Source organism: Cladophialophora immunda (assembly GCF_000835495.1).
Source record: "Cladophialophora immunda strain CBS 83496 unplaced genomic scaffold supercont1.6, whole genome shotgun sequence".
Taxonomy (NCBI): Eukaryota; Fungi; Ascomycota; class Eurotiomycetes; order Chaetothyriales; family Herpotrichiellaceae; genus Cladophialophora; species Cladophialophora immunda.
This window is the reverse complement of record NW_015622546.1, coordinates 2,462,585-2,482,297: the sequence shown is the minus strand read 5'-3', so window position 1 is coordinate 2,482,297 and position 19,713 is coordinate 2,462,585. Positions and strand designations below refer to the sequence as shown.

Here is a 19,713-nt window from a genome sequence, read left to right as displayed (position 1 = left end):
TCTAGAATCGGACCCAGACAACACTTTCAAGTCAACGCTGTATTAGTGTGCGCAGAAAAGCAACTTGGGCCTGCGACTGTTAGGCGTCAACCCACCGCTCCAGCCTGACGGCACTATCTTCTCAATAGCCTGTCTGCTATACTTCTCATATACCTCTGTCGTTGACCAGGTAGCTTGCAAATCTGTTTCTCGCCAGCAGAAGCGATGGCCGGCAGACGTGGAATTGAGTACGGCATTGAAAGAACCCGTCGCTTAAAACACTTCAAGGATGTGCCATTAGAATTGCCGTACAAAGTTGAAAAGGTCCTCGGGTACGAAACAGATCGTATGTGCTCTGCTGACAAGATCATTAAGTAGTCCCCATAGCTAAATCGCACTAGGTGTGAGATTCTCCCGTGGCGCAGGTAGCAGTTCAATCTGGCCATGCTGGCAATGGGACAATGGTGCCCCGTCGGGGGATGTCATGTCCATGGACACGTCACTACCGAAGCTCCCAGCAGAACCAAAGTCTTACTTTGGCTCTGCTGGTTGGACATTCCCCGAGAGTCTCATGAGTAACGACGCAGTTCCCACCACCATCTACAGCGACCTTCCTGACAATTCCTGGTTCCGCTTGCTTCTTCTCCAACCAAGTCAGGACATGTGGACACCAATTCAATGTCAATTAAGACCCTTCAAGCGAAGTAGTGTTCGTCACAAGTACGAAACCCTCTCTTATGCATGGAAAGAAGGCGATCCCAAGTATGAGTGGGAGATTCAACGTCAAGAAGGTCGGTAGTATCTATATTGACACGGAAGCAAGCGCTTGTACAAAAGTATTAATGGTTCACAGAGAAGGATAAATGGAGGCCAACGCTCATTACTTGCAATGGGCATCAAGTCCCCATCAAAGAGAACCTCGGATCTGCCTTGATCCACCTACGACATTCATCACGGGCTCGAGCTGTCTGGGTTGACGCCCTCTGCATCAACCAAAGCGACGAGGCCGAGGCGGTTGGGCAGATCCAGGCAATGAAAGAAATCTATAATGAAGGCTATCGCACCGTCGTATGGCTTGGAAGGATGCCCGAACGCCTAGAAACGATTTCCTCCGACCCTCTGTCTCTTGGCTACCCTGAAGCGGCGATCGCATCGATATGTCACATTGTCAAACACTGGGACCCGTCACAGCCGGTCGAGTATTTTGTAACGGATCCGGCGACGCGGTCCGTAGCGACCAAGAAACCAAATCGTAAGTGCAGCTTCGCTCGCAAGCTGGACGAGTATTTCACCAAACCCCGAAACCCTTATGTGCGTGATCTACAACCACTGGAGCACCTATTCGAGGTGAGGTGGTTCAGCCGCAAATGGGTGATCCAAGAGATCGCGCTCTCGCGCTCAGTCGACGTTCTGTTCCACAATTGCCGGATATCGTGGCACTGGATTGGCCTGGCGGCAGCGGTCATGAGGACGCGATGGGACAGTGCACTGAGAGACTACCGCCTGTACAACGTGTACAACGCATATCTCATGTTTCGGCTGTCTCAAAGCCATAAATTGGACCCTTCGAAGATGTCCTTCGTGGAGCTTTTGAGGTTGACTGCTGGCTTCAAGACCAGCCAGCCCAAGGATGTCTTTTTCGCTCTCCTCGGCCTAGAGACTCGCGATCACCATCCGGATCACCAACCTCTTCTCAAAGCTGATCATCGCATGTCCTACGAAGATATCTGCATCCATTTTGCTCGGTCGTTTCTTGAAGCGGCACGATCGACCCCGAGTCCACTGGCCATACTATTGGATGCTGGTATACATGCTCCGGTCAAACCCAGAGTGCCGGGTGACTTCAGTGAGATAGACCCAGACGAGCAGACCACGAAGGCTGGGAAGAGCCTGCCAAGCTGGGTTCCCAGCTGGAAACCAGGCCGACCAAGCCTGCTCTCCCCTTGGTCTCTTGACCATCACTTCGAAGCCTCCCGCGGCTTGGATTGTTACTTTGCCGTCAGCTCATCCAATCGCCTTACGGTTCAAGGCATCTCAATCTCCACTGTCCTATGGTCTGGCCTTGTTACAATGGTGTCGGAAAACGACATTGCTTCTGGCATCGACTGGCTGAGCAGATTCAGCTTCACGCAACCTATCCAACATGCACACCTAGAGGTCTACTCACGCACGCTGTGTGCCGGACGCGACTCTTATGGCCGCCGCGAGCACGACAGTGCCGCCATGGTACTCCCTTTTGTTGCCTTCGCCAGCTACGGCGTGATTCCTGACACGAGTTCTTACCCCTGGATCAACGCCTGCCGTCAGTGCCTGCCGATGGTGCAGCAAGATCCCTGGAATCGCGGGGAAGCCTCATCTACGGGACGTTGGAGGCATGGTACTGGTGAATGGGATCCAGAATGGATAGCTGGCCGGGAGCTGTTCGGCCAGGTGGCAGGGGTAGCGGCACGGGGCCGCCGACTGTTCCTCACGGCCGCCGGGCACATTGGACTCGGACCCGGCGAGACCCGTGTCGGCGACTCGGTCTGTATCGTGGGAGGATCATCGATGCCACTGATTCTGCGACCACGAAATGGCGAGGACAGCACCTTTGTGGGGCCCTGCTACGTCGATGACATTATGGATGGGGAGGCAGTGAGTGCTGCAGAATCCGGAGAGCTGCACTTCGGGCCGCTGTGGTCAGATTCGTTCAGGCAGACCGCAGAGCAAGTCGAGGCATATTCCGCTATCAGCAAACTTCAAATCCAGCAGATGGTCATTTGTTGAGAGATCAATATATAAATGTACGGCCGCCTCATGTTCAACCTTCCCCAAAATTATACACATGCCGAAGTTTTACGAGATGCGCCAGTCTTTGAGTCTGTTCCATGAAGGCGGCGCCTTGCTTCCCATCATCGCCTCCGTCTGCGACCCACCCTCAGTTCTGTAAAAGGGCTGGTCACCCTTGACCGCGACTCTTCTTCCATCGCGGACGCTCGGCCAGTAGTCCCACACCGCCTGGTGTTGGACGGCACGGTTGTCCCAGATGGCGACGCTGTTGGGCTCCCAGTGGAAGCGAATCTGGAAGTCGACTCCCTTGTCCACGTGGGTCTCGAGGAACTTGAGCAGGGCCTGGGACTCTGGCACGGTCAGGCCGTCGATGTGCGTGGTGAAGACGGGGTTGGCGAAGAGCTGTTATCATCACACCACCTGTTAGCACGGGTGACCCTTGGAGATGAACTCATGGCCGGGCTTACCATTTGCCAGCCGGTGACAGGGTGTGTTCTGATCAAGGGGTGAGAGTTCACTTGGCTTCGGTCGACAGCCTCCTTCCTGAGCGTGGTGACTGGCCTGCGGTTCTGCGCAGTCAATCCGCTCAGAGTCTTCTTGATGTGAGGCGACAGTTTGTCGAAAGCCGCGTACATGCTGAGCACGGGGGCAACATTAGCACGCCAAAGACCGCATTACAAACCGAAGGACCGGGAGCGTGTGTACGTACTTGGCAAACATGGTGTCCCCTCCAGAGGGCGGTGTTCGCTCGATCATGAGAATGGAAAAGGCCGGCGGAATGGCCTCCTCGCACATGTCACTGTGCCATGCCTCACCCGACACAGCGTGGCTGTTTTCATCTGCATGCAGCCTGATCAACGAAGGATGTGTTCCTACTGCATGGACGTGGTCGATGGCACCGCCGAATCGTTCGGCCAGCTGGACATGTTGGTCCTCGCTGAGCTCTTGGTCCCGGAAGAAGACACAGCCGCGCTGGGAGATGAACAAAGCCAGTTCTTCGACTTGTTCGTCCGTCAGCTGGGCCAGCTGAATGTTCCGGAGCTCGGTGCCCAATCGCGGTGTCACGTCCTTTCGTTCTGCATGGGCAAACAAATGCGGGAAAGTTGGGTCGGCTCCCACGCCTGCGACATAGGAGTTTGTGGCCAATGACATGATGCAGAGTCTCTCAGTGCGATGGCTCTAATAAAGATTTGATCAAACCAAGTCCAGGGGGTTTTGGAGCGAGAACATGTCCAATCTTTATATCAGACCAAATACAGGAACGACCGGAACCGGAGCACGATCGGGAGTCCGGACATATCACTAGTGTGAGAGGTCTCGAAATACCTCATTTTCTCAATCATAACAACGCTGGACGGAGACTCTCGCCCGGGTCTGGGGGGATCACCCTGCATCGCACCATTGAGCCAGAGGAAATCCTGACGGGCAATTTTACCGATAGCTGCGTGTTATTCCCCGGACAAACTTCAACCATCTCCGCATCTGGAGGCCGCCGGTCATTGTAGGCCATACGATCACGTCTTCGTGATAAGTAGCCTTCGTCAAGAGCCGGTCTAAGCAAGGGTGGTCTGGGTCGGCGAGATTGACGACCGGTCTGTGTGGACTTCTCAGATGGGAACGAACGGTGATTGTTGAATCGTAGTTGGCCTCGGACTCGAAGATGTTCAGAGGTTCAGATTCGGATTGGCAGTTCGAGGAGAGTTGGTTTTCGTGATGAAGTGAAGAAGACCGATTGAGGCATAAACGCTAACCCCTTTTGGGACACTCGGCGATGCCTGCATGACGCCAACCCCGAATAGTTCTAGTGGGTATCCACCAAATTGCGCCCTTAGGAATTCAATGCCAGACACAGCACACACTATGGCCTTGGTTGCATACAGACAGATCACTAGCAGCAGGATCCCGCCACCAATATCATGCATGCCGTCGAGATCTGGTCTGATGATGGTCAGGAAAAGCCTGGACTCACCCCACAAACGACGACTTTGGTATCAGCATCGACACCTGCATGAGTCTCCCCGTGGGGTCATCACGATATCACTCTAGAAGAAATCATAGTCCCACCCGAACATCGCAAGGGCGGTGGAACAAGGCATGGGTCGCAGCTTTCAGAGTTCCCTACCATCACCTTTTCGGAAGAAGCGGCGAGAGCAACATCGAGAAAACACTGCCTCAAGTCAACCTCCAGGTCACAAGCCAGGGATCCACTACATTGTAAATTGCCCCAAGTCATTGACAAGTATAAAACGATCAGAGCTGCTCCCAGGAGGCTGGTCGAATCGAGCAGCCCGTATCTTGATTCTCATCAACTGGCAGTGCTTGTATAACATTCAACACCATGACCGACATCGACCTCAAAACCGAAGGCGTAGTGCACGCTACCTTCGACCAGGTTGAGACACTCGACGGCAATAAAACAATCTCAGCCAGCTATATTGACGAGACCAATGGCGCAAGCTCGCACAACAAGTCCAAGCAGGAACGTCGCTTGGTCTTGAAGTGTGATCTGCTTTTGCTGACTCTCGCGATTTTGATCTACCTCGTCACAGCATGGGTCTGTTCCCTATCCCTTGACAGAACATGCAGCCGATACTGACTTCTAGATGCCAGGACCGGAACAACATCGGCAACGCCCGCCTGATGGGCCTCCAAGAACAGCTCCACATGAGCAATCGTGACTTCTACAATGCTGTGATGATGTATTGTAAGTCTTGCAGACCGTCAAGCCGCTGCCCTTCTAACTACGGTCAGATGTCAGCTACATCATCTTTATGCTCCCCGCAAACGTCTTCGTCCGTTCGATCCAAGCACATCGCCAAGTGGGAATATGTGTCATGGCCTTTGGCACTTTCGTCTGTTGCATGTCTGCCGTCAAATCCACGTCTGCCATTCTTGGTCTTCGATTTCTTGTGGGCATGGCGTCTGTTTTTGTTCAGGGGTTGTCAATCTACTTAAGTCTGTGGTATAAGCGCGACGAGGTCGTCACTCGGGGAGGCAAGTCACCAGATGAGCATTGGAGTCGGCTCGCTAACATGGAGCCCAGGTATATATTATTCAGCAGCCACCATTGCCGGCGCATTCAGTGGCCTGATCGCCTACGGTATACAAAAAAATATGGACGGGGCTCTCGGGCGGCCTGCGTGGCAATGGATCTTCATCATTCAAGGCTCCGCAGCGATTCTCGTCGGGATTCTCGTCTACATTCTCCTACCCCTGGGGCCGGACCAAATGAGAAAGGCAGGCAAGGCGCACTGGCTGTTCACAGAGCAAGAGATTGATCTGGCTATTTTCAGGATGAAAAGTACAGCAACCCAAGAACCTGGCCGGGTGGTGATGTGCTGACTTGGAATAGCATACAATACGGTCGATGCCAAATTCGAGCCAAAGCAGATATGGGCTGCTCTCGTCGATGTCAAGACATGGTTCTTCTGCCTCATGAACTCAGGCATAGCCATTGCGCTCATCTCGCTGAGCTCATTCTTGCCAACGTTCATCAACCAATTCGGCTATAGTCCTAGTGAGTCTGCCGGCATCGTTCATTTTCAACCATGGCTAACAAACGTGGTAGTTCGGACCCAGCTCTTCTCGGTCATTCCCTATGCTTGTGCCTTTGTCACTCTCCTAGTGCTCAACAGCGCCTCTGACCGGGTCAATCTCAAGGGGCCATTTCTCATGCTCTGTTTATCAATCAGCATCGTGGGCTACATCATCCTACTGTGCCCCGGGAACGTCCACGTCAAGATCTTCGGCTCCTGCCTCATCGTGGCCGGAACATTTCCCGCCGTGACCTTTCTCGGAGCGTGGATCGGCATCAACACGGCGGGGTTCACCAAACGGGCGGCGACGTGGGCCATCTGTGAAGTCTGGGGTCAGTCATTTGCCATTCTGGGCACGCGCATCTACACCGACCCGCCACGGTTTGTCAAAGGCCATTCCATCGTCCTCTCCTTCCAAGTCCTGGCATTGCTTGCCGTCGTCGCCTGCTATTTCTGGTTGCGCCGGCTCAATCGGCAGAAGGCTGAGGATGGCCTGGAACGGACCCGAAGCGGACAGGCTCATCCGGATCTTCAGAAATCGCTCGAAGAGGTGCATGATCGACACCCGTTGTTCGTCTACACTCTCTGAAAGCCACTCAGGGGGTGTGGATGAGAGGGCCAATCGTCGAACAGAGGGGTGAGACAGGGATGTGACATTGTAGGGATGGACGTGGATCGGAGGTAGAGGGGATCGTGATAGGTCAGGTACCGACAGCTGGTTGGCAGAAGCAACCATTCGTCCGTTAGCTATACCGAGTGCTTCAGGCGCCCCCGAGCTACAGTAAATTACCTAACTTCCGGTTGGTCCTAGGGGCATAATCCATCTCCTCGGCAGACACTATACCCCGCTCTTATAGAAACTTAACTACTCGGTACGCTTTTGAATCAATCGTAATGACTGGTTGGTTTATTCCTTTAAACCATCGTCTCTTCTCGCCAACCATGTCTTCTTCTTACACTGAGGCTCATTCTCCTTCTATGCCGACCAGAACATGATCTAAATCTGGATTTACAAGGTGTTGCTCGATCTCGCACAAGCGATGCTGAGCTTCCATCCATTCCGAAGTGCAGCGAAAAAGCAAGACCAGTGCCAGCATGAGATATAAGCCCCGAAAAGCGCGCACCAAGGCCTGCGAGACCTGTCGCATGCGCCGAGTCAAAGTAAGCAATGGCGCACTCTGCCAGCATGCTCACCCCGTCCAGGCGTCAAGCATGGAGGCTCGTTTCGGAGAAGAGATGATGGAAGTTGACTAGACGTGCGTAGTGCGATGAAGGAGCGCCGTTCTGTCGGAGATGCCTGGTCATGGGTTTCGAATGTGATGGTCCCCTCGAAGGAGACATCTTCATCGACATGACGCCGCGATATACCAAGAAGGAAGATGAGGCCGGGCAGCGTCAGGAGAGCGAGATATCACCCGTCAAGCTTCTGGTAAGATCTCCCTGTGGCGGAAGAATCACCATTTTGATTCCTCGACTTCTCCGGGCTTACGCATCCTCTGCAGGTCCCTTCGGTCAAGGATTTCGAAGATATATGCATAAACCAGTTCCACGACGCCATGACCAGCCAGAGACCGCCAAAGATCACCACCTGGCTTGCATACCTTCGCCAGCCCGCCTACTTGTCCTCGTACCCTGCACTGGCACCCGCGCTGCGCGCCGCGTCGATGATGCTGTACGGCATATCTCACAGGGATGCCTGCGCCCGGACAGAGGCTCATGATTGGTACGAGCGCAGCCTTACGAGCCACAGACACCAACTGCAGAAACTCTCGGCCGATCTCCAGGGGCCGATTTCGAATCTCGTGTCCTGTTCTCTCGTGTTGGCCTTGTTCGAAATGATCAGCAGTACCGTGCCCAACGGGCCAACCCACCACTACTCTGCAGCGGCGGTACTGCTGCGCGGTGTTGGCCCCTCGAGTTGTCGAGGCGGAATAATGCACCAGATGTTTCGAACGGCCAGGCTGAACGACGTAGGTAACATTTCCCTCCAATAACTCTTACGGCGGTGGCTGAGGTAGTAGGCGTACATCTCAATCATGACAGGAATCCAATCACCGTTTGCAACTGAAGAATGGCTCACTGTCCCATTCGCCGAATACCCAAAGACTGCGGTCGATTCCATCGTCGACATTCTCCTCCTGACGACTCATTGCACACATCTCTTGAGCAATGTCACTGACTCTATGGAATCGAGACGCTTAATAAATTGGGATGCTCCCGATATGCGCATCATCAAGCGTCTCGCTCTGAGCCTGGTAGAATCCTCCGACGACTGGCTCTGTGAGCACGAAGTACGTGAAGCTAGACTCCTGGAAGGCTCCGAAGGAGCTTCGGCTAGACGGGATTTCGTGCCCAACCACGAGGGAGGTCGATATCTCGGGACTCTGTCGGCGACCTTGTGGGGTCTGCACAGCACCGTGAACATGATCTTGTATTCGGTCTTGTTGGCATCGACGCCCAGCTCAGATCCCGCAAGGCACGAATACCAGCGACGCGTCTTCTTCCACTCGTCAAAGATTCTTTCGGTGGCAGCATATCAGGAAGCAGCGAGGCTTGCTGGTGGCGACTTCATCCGCACCGCGTACCCGGTCAAGGTCGTTGTCGGCCTCAGTCCCTCCACCGAGCATCGTCGTCGCGCAGAGGCGACGCTGGTACGTTGGGCTCAGCTGAGCTCGTTGACTTGCCTGTGTACGGCCTTTCACATACCCGCGTATCTGCAGGCTGAAGCACCACGCTGAGATGGACTGCCCCGAGACTGATTCAAGATTGACACTCGGCGGGGTTATTCGACTGTGAATAGTTGCCGTCCACGCCGTTCAGCCTCCCTACTTCCGCGTGCCAAAACTCGATCCAATCTGCATGCCAATGAGTACCAGATGTCAAGCCCCGATCGCACGACCGAACCGCATGCCGACTCGTCTGTGAGGCCTCGAAACTGGTTCTCAAAGCGCTTGGACTCGTTCAACTCCGCCCACTGAGATCAGATCGGGCACTCTTCCCTTTTCTTGACTAGAGGCATCACTTATGTTGCTAGCCCTGGCTTGTGCATCTAATCTACAATGGAACGCGGCTGGGACTACAAACCAACACAGACACCAGAATTTCCCGACATGGTGCTGCCATCAAGGGACAAAGATCGCCCCGGGCGGCCCACGCGACGGCCAGGCCAAAGTTCCTCCACGTTTCTCTTCATCCATCTCCCATATATGCCCGGCTGATAACCAAGAACGGATAGATCAATATCTACCTTATGTCCGATGTGTTGGTGACCACACCCCTTACACACACAGATAGTGCTATTTTCTTCTCGCTACCAGAGCTTAGAGATAGGATGGTCTAGTCACGGACGTGTGCTTATTGCTTCATCACCATCGTCATCGTATATATACCACGCACGGAGTGTATGTATGTATATTTGTCAGGCTTGATGGTCTTGAATCTCGATGGCCTTGACCAGCTAAGGTGCATTTTAGCAAGTTTTGATGGTTCATTTCATTGTGCGACGCTGGATTTGCACAGAGGAGGAAGGGAGAGCCAACAGCTCGGTGTAGTTGTGCGTTTCTTAAATTCATCCATTCAGTCAGGAGCTGCGGTGTGCCCTCCTAGGCAACGTGCGGGAATTCGGGTGCCAAAGAGTCGGTCAACAGACTCAAGCACGGCTGCCACCTCAGCAATGTTGCCCAGGCGTCCGGTCCTCCAGCAACCCGCCCCCAGGGCAGGCGGTGTCCACGGCTTCTCGAATTCCAGCTCGGGTCCAAAGACAGGCTGCGGTTTAACAGCCTCTGTTTCGGTTTTCCGTGGAGGTGGTCGTGCAACTCATCATCACCGGCGTTGGTCAGATCGTTTCGCGAGAGATTCAGCGCCAGCTTCAATGGATCGACCAAGGCGGTTCCCAGGCTCGACTTAACAAGGTGAGAGAACAGCGCGATGGCGGACAGGTTGTAGTCGAGGATGCACGTCGGATCGCTCATGACCATTCTTACGGCGAAGACTCGATCTCGAATGTCGGAGCAGTCGGTCGCAGAGAATGCTCTGATGACCGAGTATGGGTCAAGTCCTCCTTGTGGTTCCGGAAGATCTAACATCCGTGCAATCTCAAGCAGCCTGTGCAAGGGGCTCTTTTCCTCAAAGGCGCCCCACGCAAGGAAGTAATCACTGTAGAAGGCCAGCAAACTAGAATTCCAGCACAACGCGACAAAGTGCGACCATCGCACATCGATCTTGCCGATCGTGATGCAGATGCACGTCGAAGGCCGTGTCTCTCGTGAAGGTGCCCTTTCAAAGCTAGTAGATAGCCCGTTGCGCACCACGGTAAATATCCGCCATGTCAGTCACCTGGTGATTTCGTTCCTCGGTATTTGCCTGATCAATAGACACACTCTGTCGCTCCCGGGGCGCCGTCATCAGGTCGCGCACATGGCGGGCACACGGTCTTCGTATGGCCGCTAGTCCTCTTTGAACCGCAAGGAACCCAAACTGGCAACTTGAGGATTTCCTTGGTCGATTCGGGCTCCACTCGTGCGCCTCCCGACGTCTTTTCCCCCTTTACATTCCTGACAGGCCTCACCTTCGCCTTCCCATGTTATCGATACTCCACCCTAACTATTAATCTATGCTCCTGCAATAGACAGGAATCGACGTCCCGGTGTGGTGAAATGCCCTTCGTCGTGAAATAGGGCCGGGGTACTTCGAGTGCCACCACATCCAGCACACCACGTACCGTTTGAACAGACGGTCTGAGGATGCAGGTACAGTATATAAGATGGAAATTCTCCGGACCTCTCGTTCGTAAAGTTATCACAAAAAATTATTAGGGTATTCTTTGATCGGAGGATGGCTACACAGTCCGACGCACAAAAGTAACACGACCATTTCCGCTCCCGATGACAATAATATCGCTTTGGCCTTGCCATGATGTAGGACGATATTCAGGCGGCAGCCATAATACTCTCTGTGAGCTCCATGTAATCCAGTCACCAGTGACTCCGAATGCACCACCGGATGGTAAGTTAAAGTTAGGTGACTGCGTTGTTGTAACGGTAGGTCGTGGTAACTGTTGTGGAATATTTATGACTTGACCATTGGCTAGAATATTTGAGCCATTGTCAACAAATTCAATATGGTTGTCGTAGGTATGAGAATTGTAGCACAGTAACTCAGCTCCGGTAGTAACATCCCACACCCGCACCGTATTGTCGTAGGAGCTAGAGGCGATGCGCGACCCGTCAGGCGAGAAGACCATGCTGTTGACCCAGTTAGAGTGGCCCTCGAGTGTCTGCTCGCACGCGCCCGTCTGTACATCCCACAGTCGTACGGTGTTGTCGCCGGCGCCAGAGGCGACGCGCGACCCGTCAGGCGAGAAGACCACGCTATTGACCGTACTAGAGTGGCCCTCATAAGTTAGTAAGCATGCGCTCCACCGCTCTGGGATTTCTCTTATCACTCGGACACATTGTAATGCTTGATCCTGGAAATCGTTGCGGACAATGCTGGCGAGTGGGCTGAAATGCCAAGCACTGGCATACACCTGTAACGGCGCTTGCGCAAGAATGAGATTGAATGTTAGCACAAACCGTCGCGCATCTTGTATAAAGGCCGATATTTGGCCATTCTCTTCCACGAGCGATTGTAATGTGACGACTAAGTTAACGCTCTCGGAGATGCTCCCTAGAAGGCTCAACGATTCGAGCCAATGTAGAAAGTGCTTCCGTAGGAAATTGGCAGCGACATCATCGTCACGGATCTTTTGTTCGCTGTGCTGGAGGTGGTAGACCCAGTAGCGGCAGGCATATCGGAGAGAAGGCGGAATGTGTTCGGTGACGGTGGTCTCGTCGATGTCTTCCCGCAAGACGCCAGGGTGCTGTAGTTGGCAGATATCCTTTCGAAGACCGTTAGGACTCTGAAGTAATGCAAGGCATTTATCGCTCAGTTTTGTATGCGCGCAGGACTCATCAATCGCAAATAGTCGTGCTTGATCAGAGTTGCTTTCTTTCACGAGGAATTCCCGGAAGGAGAGGTGGAACAACGTAACCGGCATATCAGGGTTGGAAGGCACAGACAGCACCGAGTGAAGAAGTCGTAGCTGGTGATCAATTTTCCGTCTAGGAATCTGGAGTAATTGGGAGAGGGAAATCGTGGACAAGGGATTGGCCAAGAGAATGATCGAACCCACAATTTCACGGAAATCGTGACAAAGCTTATCCTTTTCTTTGGGCTCCTCGACGTCGACCAATATCTGCCGGAGCGCCGGAAGATACGTTTGCTCCATTTGGGTCATTTGCCCAGTGTTGAGCTGAACGAGAAACGTCGCCAGTCGGTCGTGGGGGTCACCGCGACTGCCACCAATGAAGCGGGAAATCGTGGCAGCCACGATGAAAAGTGGATCGGACAGTTGAATTAAGGACTCCAGAGTCTGCCGGCCTGGCCAGTGGGGAGCCAGTGCTTGATCTCTTGGCCAAAGACTGTTATGCTCATCGCGAATCCGTTGGAATTCACTTTCTAGGTAGACGGAGATGTCATGGCGGATCGTGGAAGGTGGAATATCGTGAAGAGCGACATCGCGATGGGTTTCGGTGCCGATTTGTGCAAAACCGAGATTGATCGGTAGGTCCGGTCGACTGGTCAGAAAGACTTGTATATGGACTGAACTGAGTCGCCGTAAACTAGCCAGGAGAGAGAGAATAGTGCGTATATCTCCTTCTCGGTCACACTCGTCCAGCGCATCGATAACTAAGATTGGTCTTGCAGACGAGGTAGGACCAATGCCAGCCAAAGGCTGATAGATAAGCTTTTCGAACTGTTCCCTTAAAGTCTCGCGGACGATCCCGGGGTCCTCATCGATCGCCTGGTGAATGGGGGTTGCTAATTCCGGTATATGGCGGACTAAGCCGGCCGCAATAGTGGGGAAGAAGAGACTCGCATTCTCACGATCGTGCTCGCCTCGCTTGAAGAAGAAACTGGCGCCCAGCCGCCCTTTGTTGGCGAACGCCTCGGCAACCGTGCGAGATATCGTCGACTTACCCGTCCCTGCCGAACCTCTTAACCAAAAAATGCATTTTCCATCGATGTCATCGGCCCAGTCATAGATCCCTCGGAGTAAGTCTACCCGAGTGTCTGGATGACATCGAGCATCGTGTTCGCTTTGGTGAGAGTTGAAAGCGGCCCCCGTTGCCACCGGGAGCTTGCTGAGGTCGAATTTAGCCTCGAGTCTATCGATGCCAGTCCGTATAAGATGTATGGCTTCCAACTGCTTCAAAACTTGCCGGAGATCTTCTTGTTGCCGCTTCACCGCTGCTCGGTTAGTAGCGTTCAAGTCTCGATCACAGATGCTCGCATCGATCTCGGCACGGCTGGCCATTTTATTGCAGGCATTCTCAAAGGCCGACACATCTTCGATTCGCCAGAATGCGTCAAACGCACGTGTGATACTGCCTCTTTGATAGATGCGAACTGCGCCTGCGAGAAATTGTAATATCAACGCATAAAACTCGACCAAGGAGGTTTCGAAATTGGTACGAGCTTGACTAGCCGGAAGAGTGGTCAAATATTCTATGTACACTCGGAGACGGTTCGAGAGATAGAGCGCTGTTTCAAGACCAAGGAGGAGAGCCGCCATCTGGCTTTGCGCGGAAATTGCGGCCTAAACGCAGTCAGCCTGAAGTCTATTTCCACTTGCGCCGTATATATAACGGCTTCCACAAGATCTACACTACTTACCTCCAAAAGAAGACGAATGCCAGCCCACGGAAGTCCCACATGCACAGGATCGACGTTGGAGGCAACATCTCCCACCTGCTTAAAGCGATCTAGCCATTTTATAATATTGTCTGCCTCTTCTTGTAAGGTGACAGTATGCCCGTGAAATTTCCAAGTCCATCTTTTCGCCTGGCATGTCGTCTGCTTCTCCCTCGCCGCCGCGAGGGCTTGCTGTACGAGTGCATCCACATCCGTCGTTTTCGTCACGCTATGTTGTTGAATGGTGTCTTGATCCTGCAGGGAGAGATGAAGGAAGACTCGGGTTTGGAAATCTTGCTGCGTCGCAGTCGACGTTCCCGAAGCGTTAGACTGCGTGGCAGGAGCTGGGGATGCTGCTGGGGATGCTGCTGGGGAGCTTGGTTTGCTAGGGGGAGTGGAACTGCGGAAGGGGAGCAACTGTCGGAGACGGCTGCGCTTACTACCCGGGGTCGCTAGGGACATGGTGAGATGGCAAGCGTGAAACGAAGAAGGTATAATACCGCTTAGAGACGGCGAGAAAAACTCAATAATTGAATTCGAAGTGAAAATGTTGCCTTTTCAGGGTCAGGCTGAGTGCCAGCGGTATCTGAGTCTGTTCAAGCTAAACGCAGACGTGGCTGAACTGCGCAGCCGCTCTTCGATGCAGCTTATCACGTGCAAGTTAGTGTGGTTGAGGCGGCAATGGTGCGAGCATCGTGGCGGTGGCTGAGCTACTTGCTGTCCTTGTCGCGTGTCATTTCTATATTATCAGTTTTCCGGTATTGTCATCGGCTATTTGTCAATCTGCACCGAAGTACCTGACGGGGGTGTTCGCCCACGCGAAACCGCAGCACAGACGATGAACAGCTTGAGTTGCTGATTTGATTATCTATTCTAAAGTGTATATAAACTGGAACATTGTCTTCAATATCTTAAATGTCAAGTCGATGGGAATCAGTCCCCCCCCCCCCCCCCCCCGGGAGATGGACCGATTTGGGAGCGTTCTCGCGGGCCGATGTAAACCGGGGCCTTAAGAATATCAGGTCACGGTATTAATGAACAAAAGCAACGATGATCATAGCATAATCACTTTTTAACACGGGAGTACGCTCGCATACTCAATCCGCGTCCAAAGTGGTGGGTGCGCGTTGTCGATGCTCGGAGTACCTGGTGCTTATTTCAGCAACGCAGGGCATTTCACCACGCCGGGATGTCGTTTAAGAGAGGTACGGAGGTATAGAGTCACTTCCTAGGCCGATAGCACATAGACCAGACTAGTGCCTTGGCTAGCTGCGTCACCTCAGCCGCTGCCAAAGTATTCCCCGGCAGTACGGGGCACAACCATGCTGTGTCCTCGGATTCTGGAGTGCGTTCCGTGTATCCGAAATGATTCTTGTAGCTACCAATGGCATTTCATATCAGCTTTGTCCATTGACTATCAATGACCTTTTACGTATCGAAGCACCAGAATGGGACGCGTCCCTAAACGGACACAAGAATTAAAGTTTCTAGGCAGCAGTGGCACGACTGCCTAGCTAAATCGAATCAGGGGTTACGGCTAAGTAACAATGGCTTTGGTTAGTGGGCCTGAGGGGGTCCTAAAGGGGTTCCCCCGGGCCCGAATTGGCTTCAGGGAATCGAGGGAGTGTGAGAGTACGGAGTATTACTTTGTCCGCTCCGAGATAAATTCAAATACCTCGGGTTTTTGAGGTGCTTTATGGCGGTTCGATAGGAATATAGACACATCGGCATGATATTGGCAAAAGGGCGAGCCATGCCAATTTATTGGGTCCAGCGCACTTCATGCCGACGGGATCAGGCAAATCCTTGGCACTTCAGCCAAGCTCCAGCACTACAAGAATTCAATAAAAATAATCACACAAGTAGCCGTTTCTCAGGTGCTTTCAGAGATATATAACATAGTTAGGATCTCCTTTGAGGTCATCTTAATCTGGCTCCTCCATTCTCGATCAACGGAGCCCACCAACGCTAGCAATATTGGTGAGAGTGCCTGTTGTACTCCCCACTCAGGGTGTACCCCACCAGGTTGCCAGCTTTGGGAGTGTCTTCGCGGACATTCCTGCGTATTATGGGCACTTCTGCGTACAGTACATATCTATATTGAACGAGGAAGCCATCGTGAGGACACAGGAATCAGATAGACAAGATAGAAGAAAACTGAATGCACAGTTACAGCACGTGTTTTGTCCAACGGAGTCTCTGTGCAAACAGAACAATCGGAAATTTCAAAGCAGTAGGCTTGGCTGGATTGAGCGAAGGGTGCGCCAGGACAGTACAATGGTGGCGTAAGGCGGCGCCAGGAAGGTATGAAGAGGACTTGAAGGGCTTGAGATATAGAGACTGGTTTCAAGTACATTGCTATTCCAAACCCTACGTTGTGCCATTCGCAGTGCCCCGTGATTCCTCTCGACACCCATAGTGGCAAGCCCTTGCCCTTCCGTATCATTGTTACACCTAGAATGAATTAAAATCCGTCCTCAAATGGGAGTACTGAAAGTGTTGTCCCAGTTAGCTAGCTCACTCTTAATATTGTGGATCTCAAAGTTACGGGACTCACCCTGACGAAAGGCGTGGCTTGGCAAGAGAGGCAGGAATAGGGGTATTTCGCTGGCTATATAGATAGTGCTTTAGTAGGGCCAAATACACAGGGACATCTATTTAAGGGGCATTTGCAGCTTGCGTATCGCTATCGATAGTGTGAGGACAACAGGTTGCCTAGGTGGCGTTCGAGGCGAGTCAACAAATACCCAAGTGCCTGCCCTGCATATGCCCGAATCCAGAGCCAAGGAATCGGGAGCCTGGAGAGGCGAAATTCTCGAGAACCTCAGTTGAAAGAGTCCCGATTCCATGCACCGTGTTCACTTGAGGATGGGTAATGACGTGGGCGGACAAACCTTTTATTTTATCTGATCTGGTTAATCTAACCAGAATCGAGGATATACTAGGCTAATGGGAGGATGCGTCACCACATAGATGGAGGACCACAAACCTGAAACTGGTTTTTAAACGCTTTCTACGGACCCCTCCAATCTCATCGACAGCTATCGCTGATCGACACCCTCCTGCATCCTAGATCCATTCCTGAGGCCATTCCGTTGGTCCATACTCCAGCGCCGACCGCGGGTCGATATGAATTCACCAGAAGGCCAGCCAATCTGCATCGACAGTTTCTTCTTCCTCAGCACTGCCTTGTAGAGCCCTCTTGATCAGTACGGCGGCATCAAACACCTCTCTCACCAAATCCAAGGTGACACGCAGACTTTCTCTCATGGCAAAAAAACCTGATACCACAGCGTCAATATTTCTTTCTCTGTCCACTCGATCGTGGCCGATTCTTCCATTGTCTGGCAGTCGTCTATTCTTTTCAGCAACGCGTTCATGGACAGGTCGTCGTCGTCGTCGTCGTCGTCGTCGAATTGCTGGATGAAAGCGAGCTGGAACCAGTCCTATGAAGGGCTCGGGGCAAATCCTTTGCAAGAGGATCCCCTAGCCACAGAAGAGACAATGCGATTACTTGTCTTCTAACGTGCTCTTTGAGACATCTTTGTTTATCTGGACAGACGCGATTTGGTCAATACGACCGAGTCAAGAATGGTGTAAGTCAGCCCGAAAGCAACATGCGGTCCGAACTCAAGACACGCTCCCCTAGCCTACTGACGCTAATTAGGGCAATCAGAACAAGTAGAACAAGTAGAACGAGGTGAATGTACAATATCAGCTGCTTGCAACGTAGGCCAAATCCCCTCAGTTACCTCTGCAAGGGCACCATGTTACTGATCTTTCAGCGCTCAATGCGATGCCCGGCGCGTGTTCCTACGCATTACCTGCTGCGTTGCCTTGTATGTTGCCTGGCGCGTTGGTTGCCGCATGCCCAGGTGGATCCTGATTCTGAGGAGGCATCATCACTTGACCGTTCGGCCCTATCTCCCGAATCACCACCGTCCCATTCGCCACACCCCGAAACATCCTCCCTTTGATGTTCTGGGCATGCACGAACTCCTCAAACGTTTCATTGTTGTTCACAGCGTTGGCGAGGTATCCTCTAGCAAAATCCTCGCATGCTCCGCCAGAGACTATTTTCGCAAAGCTGATAATGCCGCATGGTTCTTCCGTTAGGATGGAGTCGTTGCTGTGCGTATAGAACAGCGCTGAGAAGGAGATAATGCAGAGAAAGACCAATACACCGACCATGATCCACGCGATGGGGGAGACGACGAAGAGCCGCCGCGTTGACATGGAGAGCGCTCCTGTGCGGGAAACCGGTTCTGCCAGTGGCTGCAGGAAGAACAAGTGAGAAGTAGCGGCAAAGGTACTGCGAAACACTTGCTCGGAGGCTTGCACGAGTGCTGAAGTTTGCAATTCCGTTGTCCCCGAGAGCAGTTGAGAGTAGCTCACGATCAGCAGAGCGAAGAGCGACGCCGAGACGGTGGCCGTTGGGTCAAAGTAATCTGATAGGTGCAGGCCATTTTCATATACCTGCCACGCTGTGGGCTGGAAGGTGAAGTCTGGCGACGAGTTGGGCGCGAAAGAGCTGTTCCAGACGCTGCTGGTTGGGCCGATACTGACGGACAGATTCCCTGCAGTCTGGTGATACGTCGGTATGCAGGATATGACGTTGACGTCTGACACGAGCGAAGCGTCGCCATCTTGAGTGATGGCGGTGAACAAAACCATTCGGCTCCAACCAGCGGTTAGGGGGCAGTCCAAGACTGCGAACGACTGGTAGTAGATCGATGCACCCACGGCCAGTGGAACGCTTCCAGTCACATTGCAACCTCGATCGACCGTGGTGAACGCGAAATCCCCAGAGTCCGATACGCCTCCTTGAATCTGGGCTACCACGCAACATGCTTCAGCGGAATATGCAGTGAGGTTGGTCGTGATATTTGTCGCAGAAGCGTATCCTTGGGGAGAGAAGTTCGCCAACGTGAAATTGGGGAAGGCATAATCAGCGGACGTCCAGGGCGGGAAGCTCGCGTTGTACACCAAAGCCGCCGAGACAATGTCGAAGGCGGCTTTCAGGTTGGATCGACTATCCACACCAGTGTCGTTGAAGGCGGCACCGATCAGCATATCCTCCTGGCTCGTGCGGATTGAAGTTCCGACTGAAAACAGCGATGATGTCAAAGAAGTGAGCGACAAGTTCGCGAGGATCGAGCCAAAAAGGAAGATACCCAAGGTCAAGTGCTGGTTCTTGACGGCCCCAAGCAGTGGGAGCAGCATGCTGTGGTAGTCCAGCAGAATACTGCGACTGCCACTCGCCCCGCCCTCTTTGGCTAGCTCCGCGTACGGCTGCCTCTCGCAGACAGCCGCGATGGTCGCGACAAACCATGCAGCGAAGATGGCCACGACGAATGTGGGGAGTGTCGTCCAGTAGAGGTGCTCAGCCCAGTGTTTAAGGTCGGTGAAGTCCTGCAGCGAGCTGAGCGATGCGGTCGAGGAGTCCTGCACGTCGACGAAGCCGTGGTGATGCTTGGAGATGACGGTCAGAGCGGCGATGGAACCGATCAAGCCCATGTTGAATACGATCAACGGGCACAGCAGGTAATACGTCAAGACGAGAGGGATCCAACCTGCCATTATTGATCTTGCACATTTCAGTCCATGTGAAAAGGATGTGGCTTCAAACAATTGTGTTCGGAGCCAGAAGAGAAGGCTGAGGCTGAAAAGTCGAGCAAAATGCTAATCCACGTCC

General features: G+C 52.9%; 6 protein-coding genes across 6 annotated transcripts; 3 read left to right on the top strand and 3 right to left on the bottom strand.

Moving 5' to 3' along the window:
- Window positions 1-204: 204 nt before the first annotated feature.
- PV07_10398 (uncharacterized protein) lies at window positions 205-2,745 on the top strand (the record flags this gene model as incomplete). The annotated part of the gene is made up of 3 exons (XM_016397722.1): window positions 205-325; window positions 381-770; window positions 833-2,745. The coding sequence occupies 3 exons, from the start codon at window positions 205-207 to the stop codon at window positions 2,743-2,745; spliced, it is 2,424 nt and encodes an 807-aa protein (XP_016244913.1).
- A 69-nt stretch (window positions 2,746-2,814) lies between these two features.
- Window positions 2,815-3,900, bottom strand: PV07_10397 (uncharacterized protein; the record flags this gene model as incomplete). Its single annotated transcript, XM_016397721.1, has 3 exons — window positions 2,815-3,150; window positions 3,216-3,384; window positions 3,458-3,900. 3 exons carry the CDS (start codon window positions 3,898-3,900, stop codon window positions 2,815-2,817), a joined length of 948 nt encoding a protein of 315 aa, XP_016244912.1.
- Window positions 3,901-5,086: 1,186 nt separating this feature from the next.
- PV07_10396 (uncharacterized protein) lies at window positions 5,087-6,873 on the top strand (the record flags this gene model as incomplete). Its single annotated transcript, XM_016397720.1, has 6 exons — window positions 5,087-5,302; window positions 5,359-5,452; window positions 5,500-5,746; window positions 5,787-6,049; window positions 6,101-6,265; window positions 6,317-6,873. 6 exons carry the CDS (start codon window positions 5,087-5,089, stop codon window positions 6,871-6,873), a joined length of 1,542 nt encoding a protein of 513 aa, XP_016244911.1.
- Window positions 6,874-7,587: 714 nt separating this feature from the next.
- PV07_10395 (uncharacterized protein) lies at window positions 7,588-9,022 on the top strand (the record flags this gene model as incomplete). Its single annotated transcript, XM_016397719.1, has 3 exons — window positions 7,588-7,713; window positions 7,787-8,254; window positions 8,306-9,022. 3 exons carry the CDS (start codon window positions 7,588-7,590, stop codon window positions 9,020-9,022), a joined length of 1,311 nt encoding a protein of 436 aa, XP_016244910.1.
- An 864-nt stretch (window positions 9,023-9,886) lies between these two features.
- PV07_10394 (uncharacterized protein) lies at window positions 9,887-10,369 on the bottom strand (the record flags this gene model as incomplete). Its single annotated transcript, XM_016397718.1, has 1 exon — window positions 9,887-10,369. The coding sequence occupies one exon, from the start codon at window positions 10,367-10,369 to the stop codon at window positions 9,887-9,889; it is 483 nt and encodes a 160-aa protein (XP_016244909.1).
- Window positions 10,370-11,104: 735 nt separating this feature from the next.
- Window positions 11,105-14,605, bottom strand: PV07_10393 (uncharacterized protein). Its single transcript, XM_016397717.1, has 2 exons — window positions 14,001-14,605; window positions 11,105-13,923 (listed from the first exon to the last, which is right to left on the bottom strand). Exons 1-2 carry the CDS (start codon window positions 14,478-14,480, stop codon window positions 11,122-11,124), a joined length of 3,282 nt encoding a protein of 1,093 aa, XP_016244908.1. The 5' UTR covers window positions 14,481-14,605; the 3' UTR covers window positions 11,105-11,121.
- Between the last annotated feature and the right edge of the window lie 5,108 nt (window positions 14,606-19,713).

Coding starts and splice junctions, on each gene's coding strand:
- PV07_10393 (XM_016397717.1), bottom strand. CDS start 14,480: ATGTCCCTAGCGACCCCGGGTAGTAAGCGCAGCCGTCTCCGACAGTTG. Junction 13,924..14,000: donor GCATTCGTCTTCTTTTGGAG/GTAAGTAGTGTA, acceptor GACTGCGTTTAG/GCCGCAATTTCCGCGCAAAG.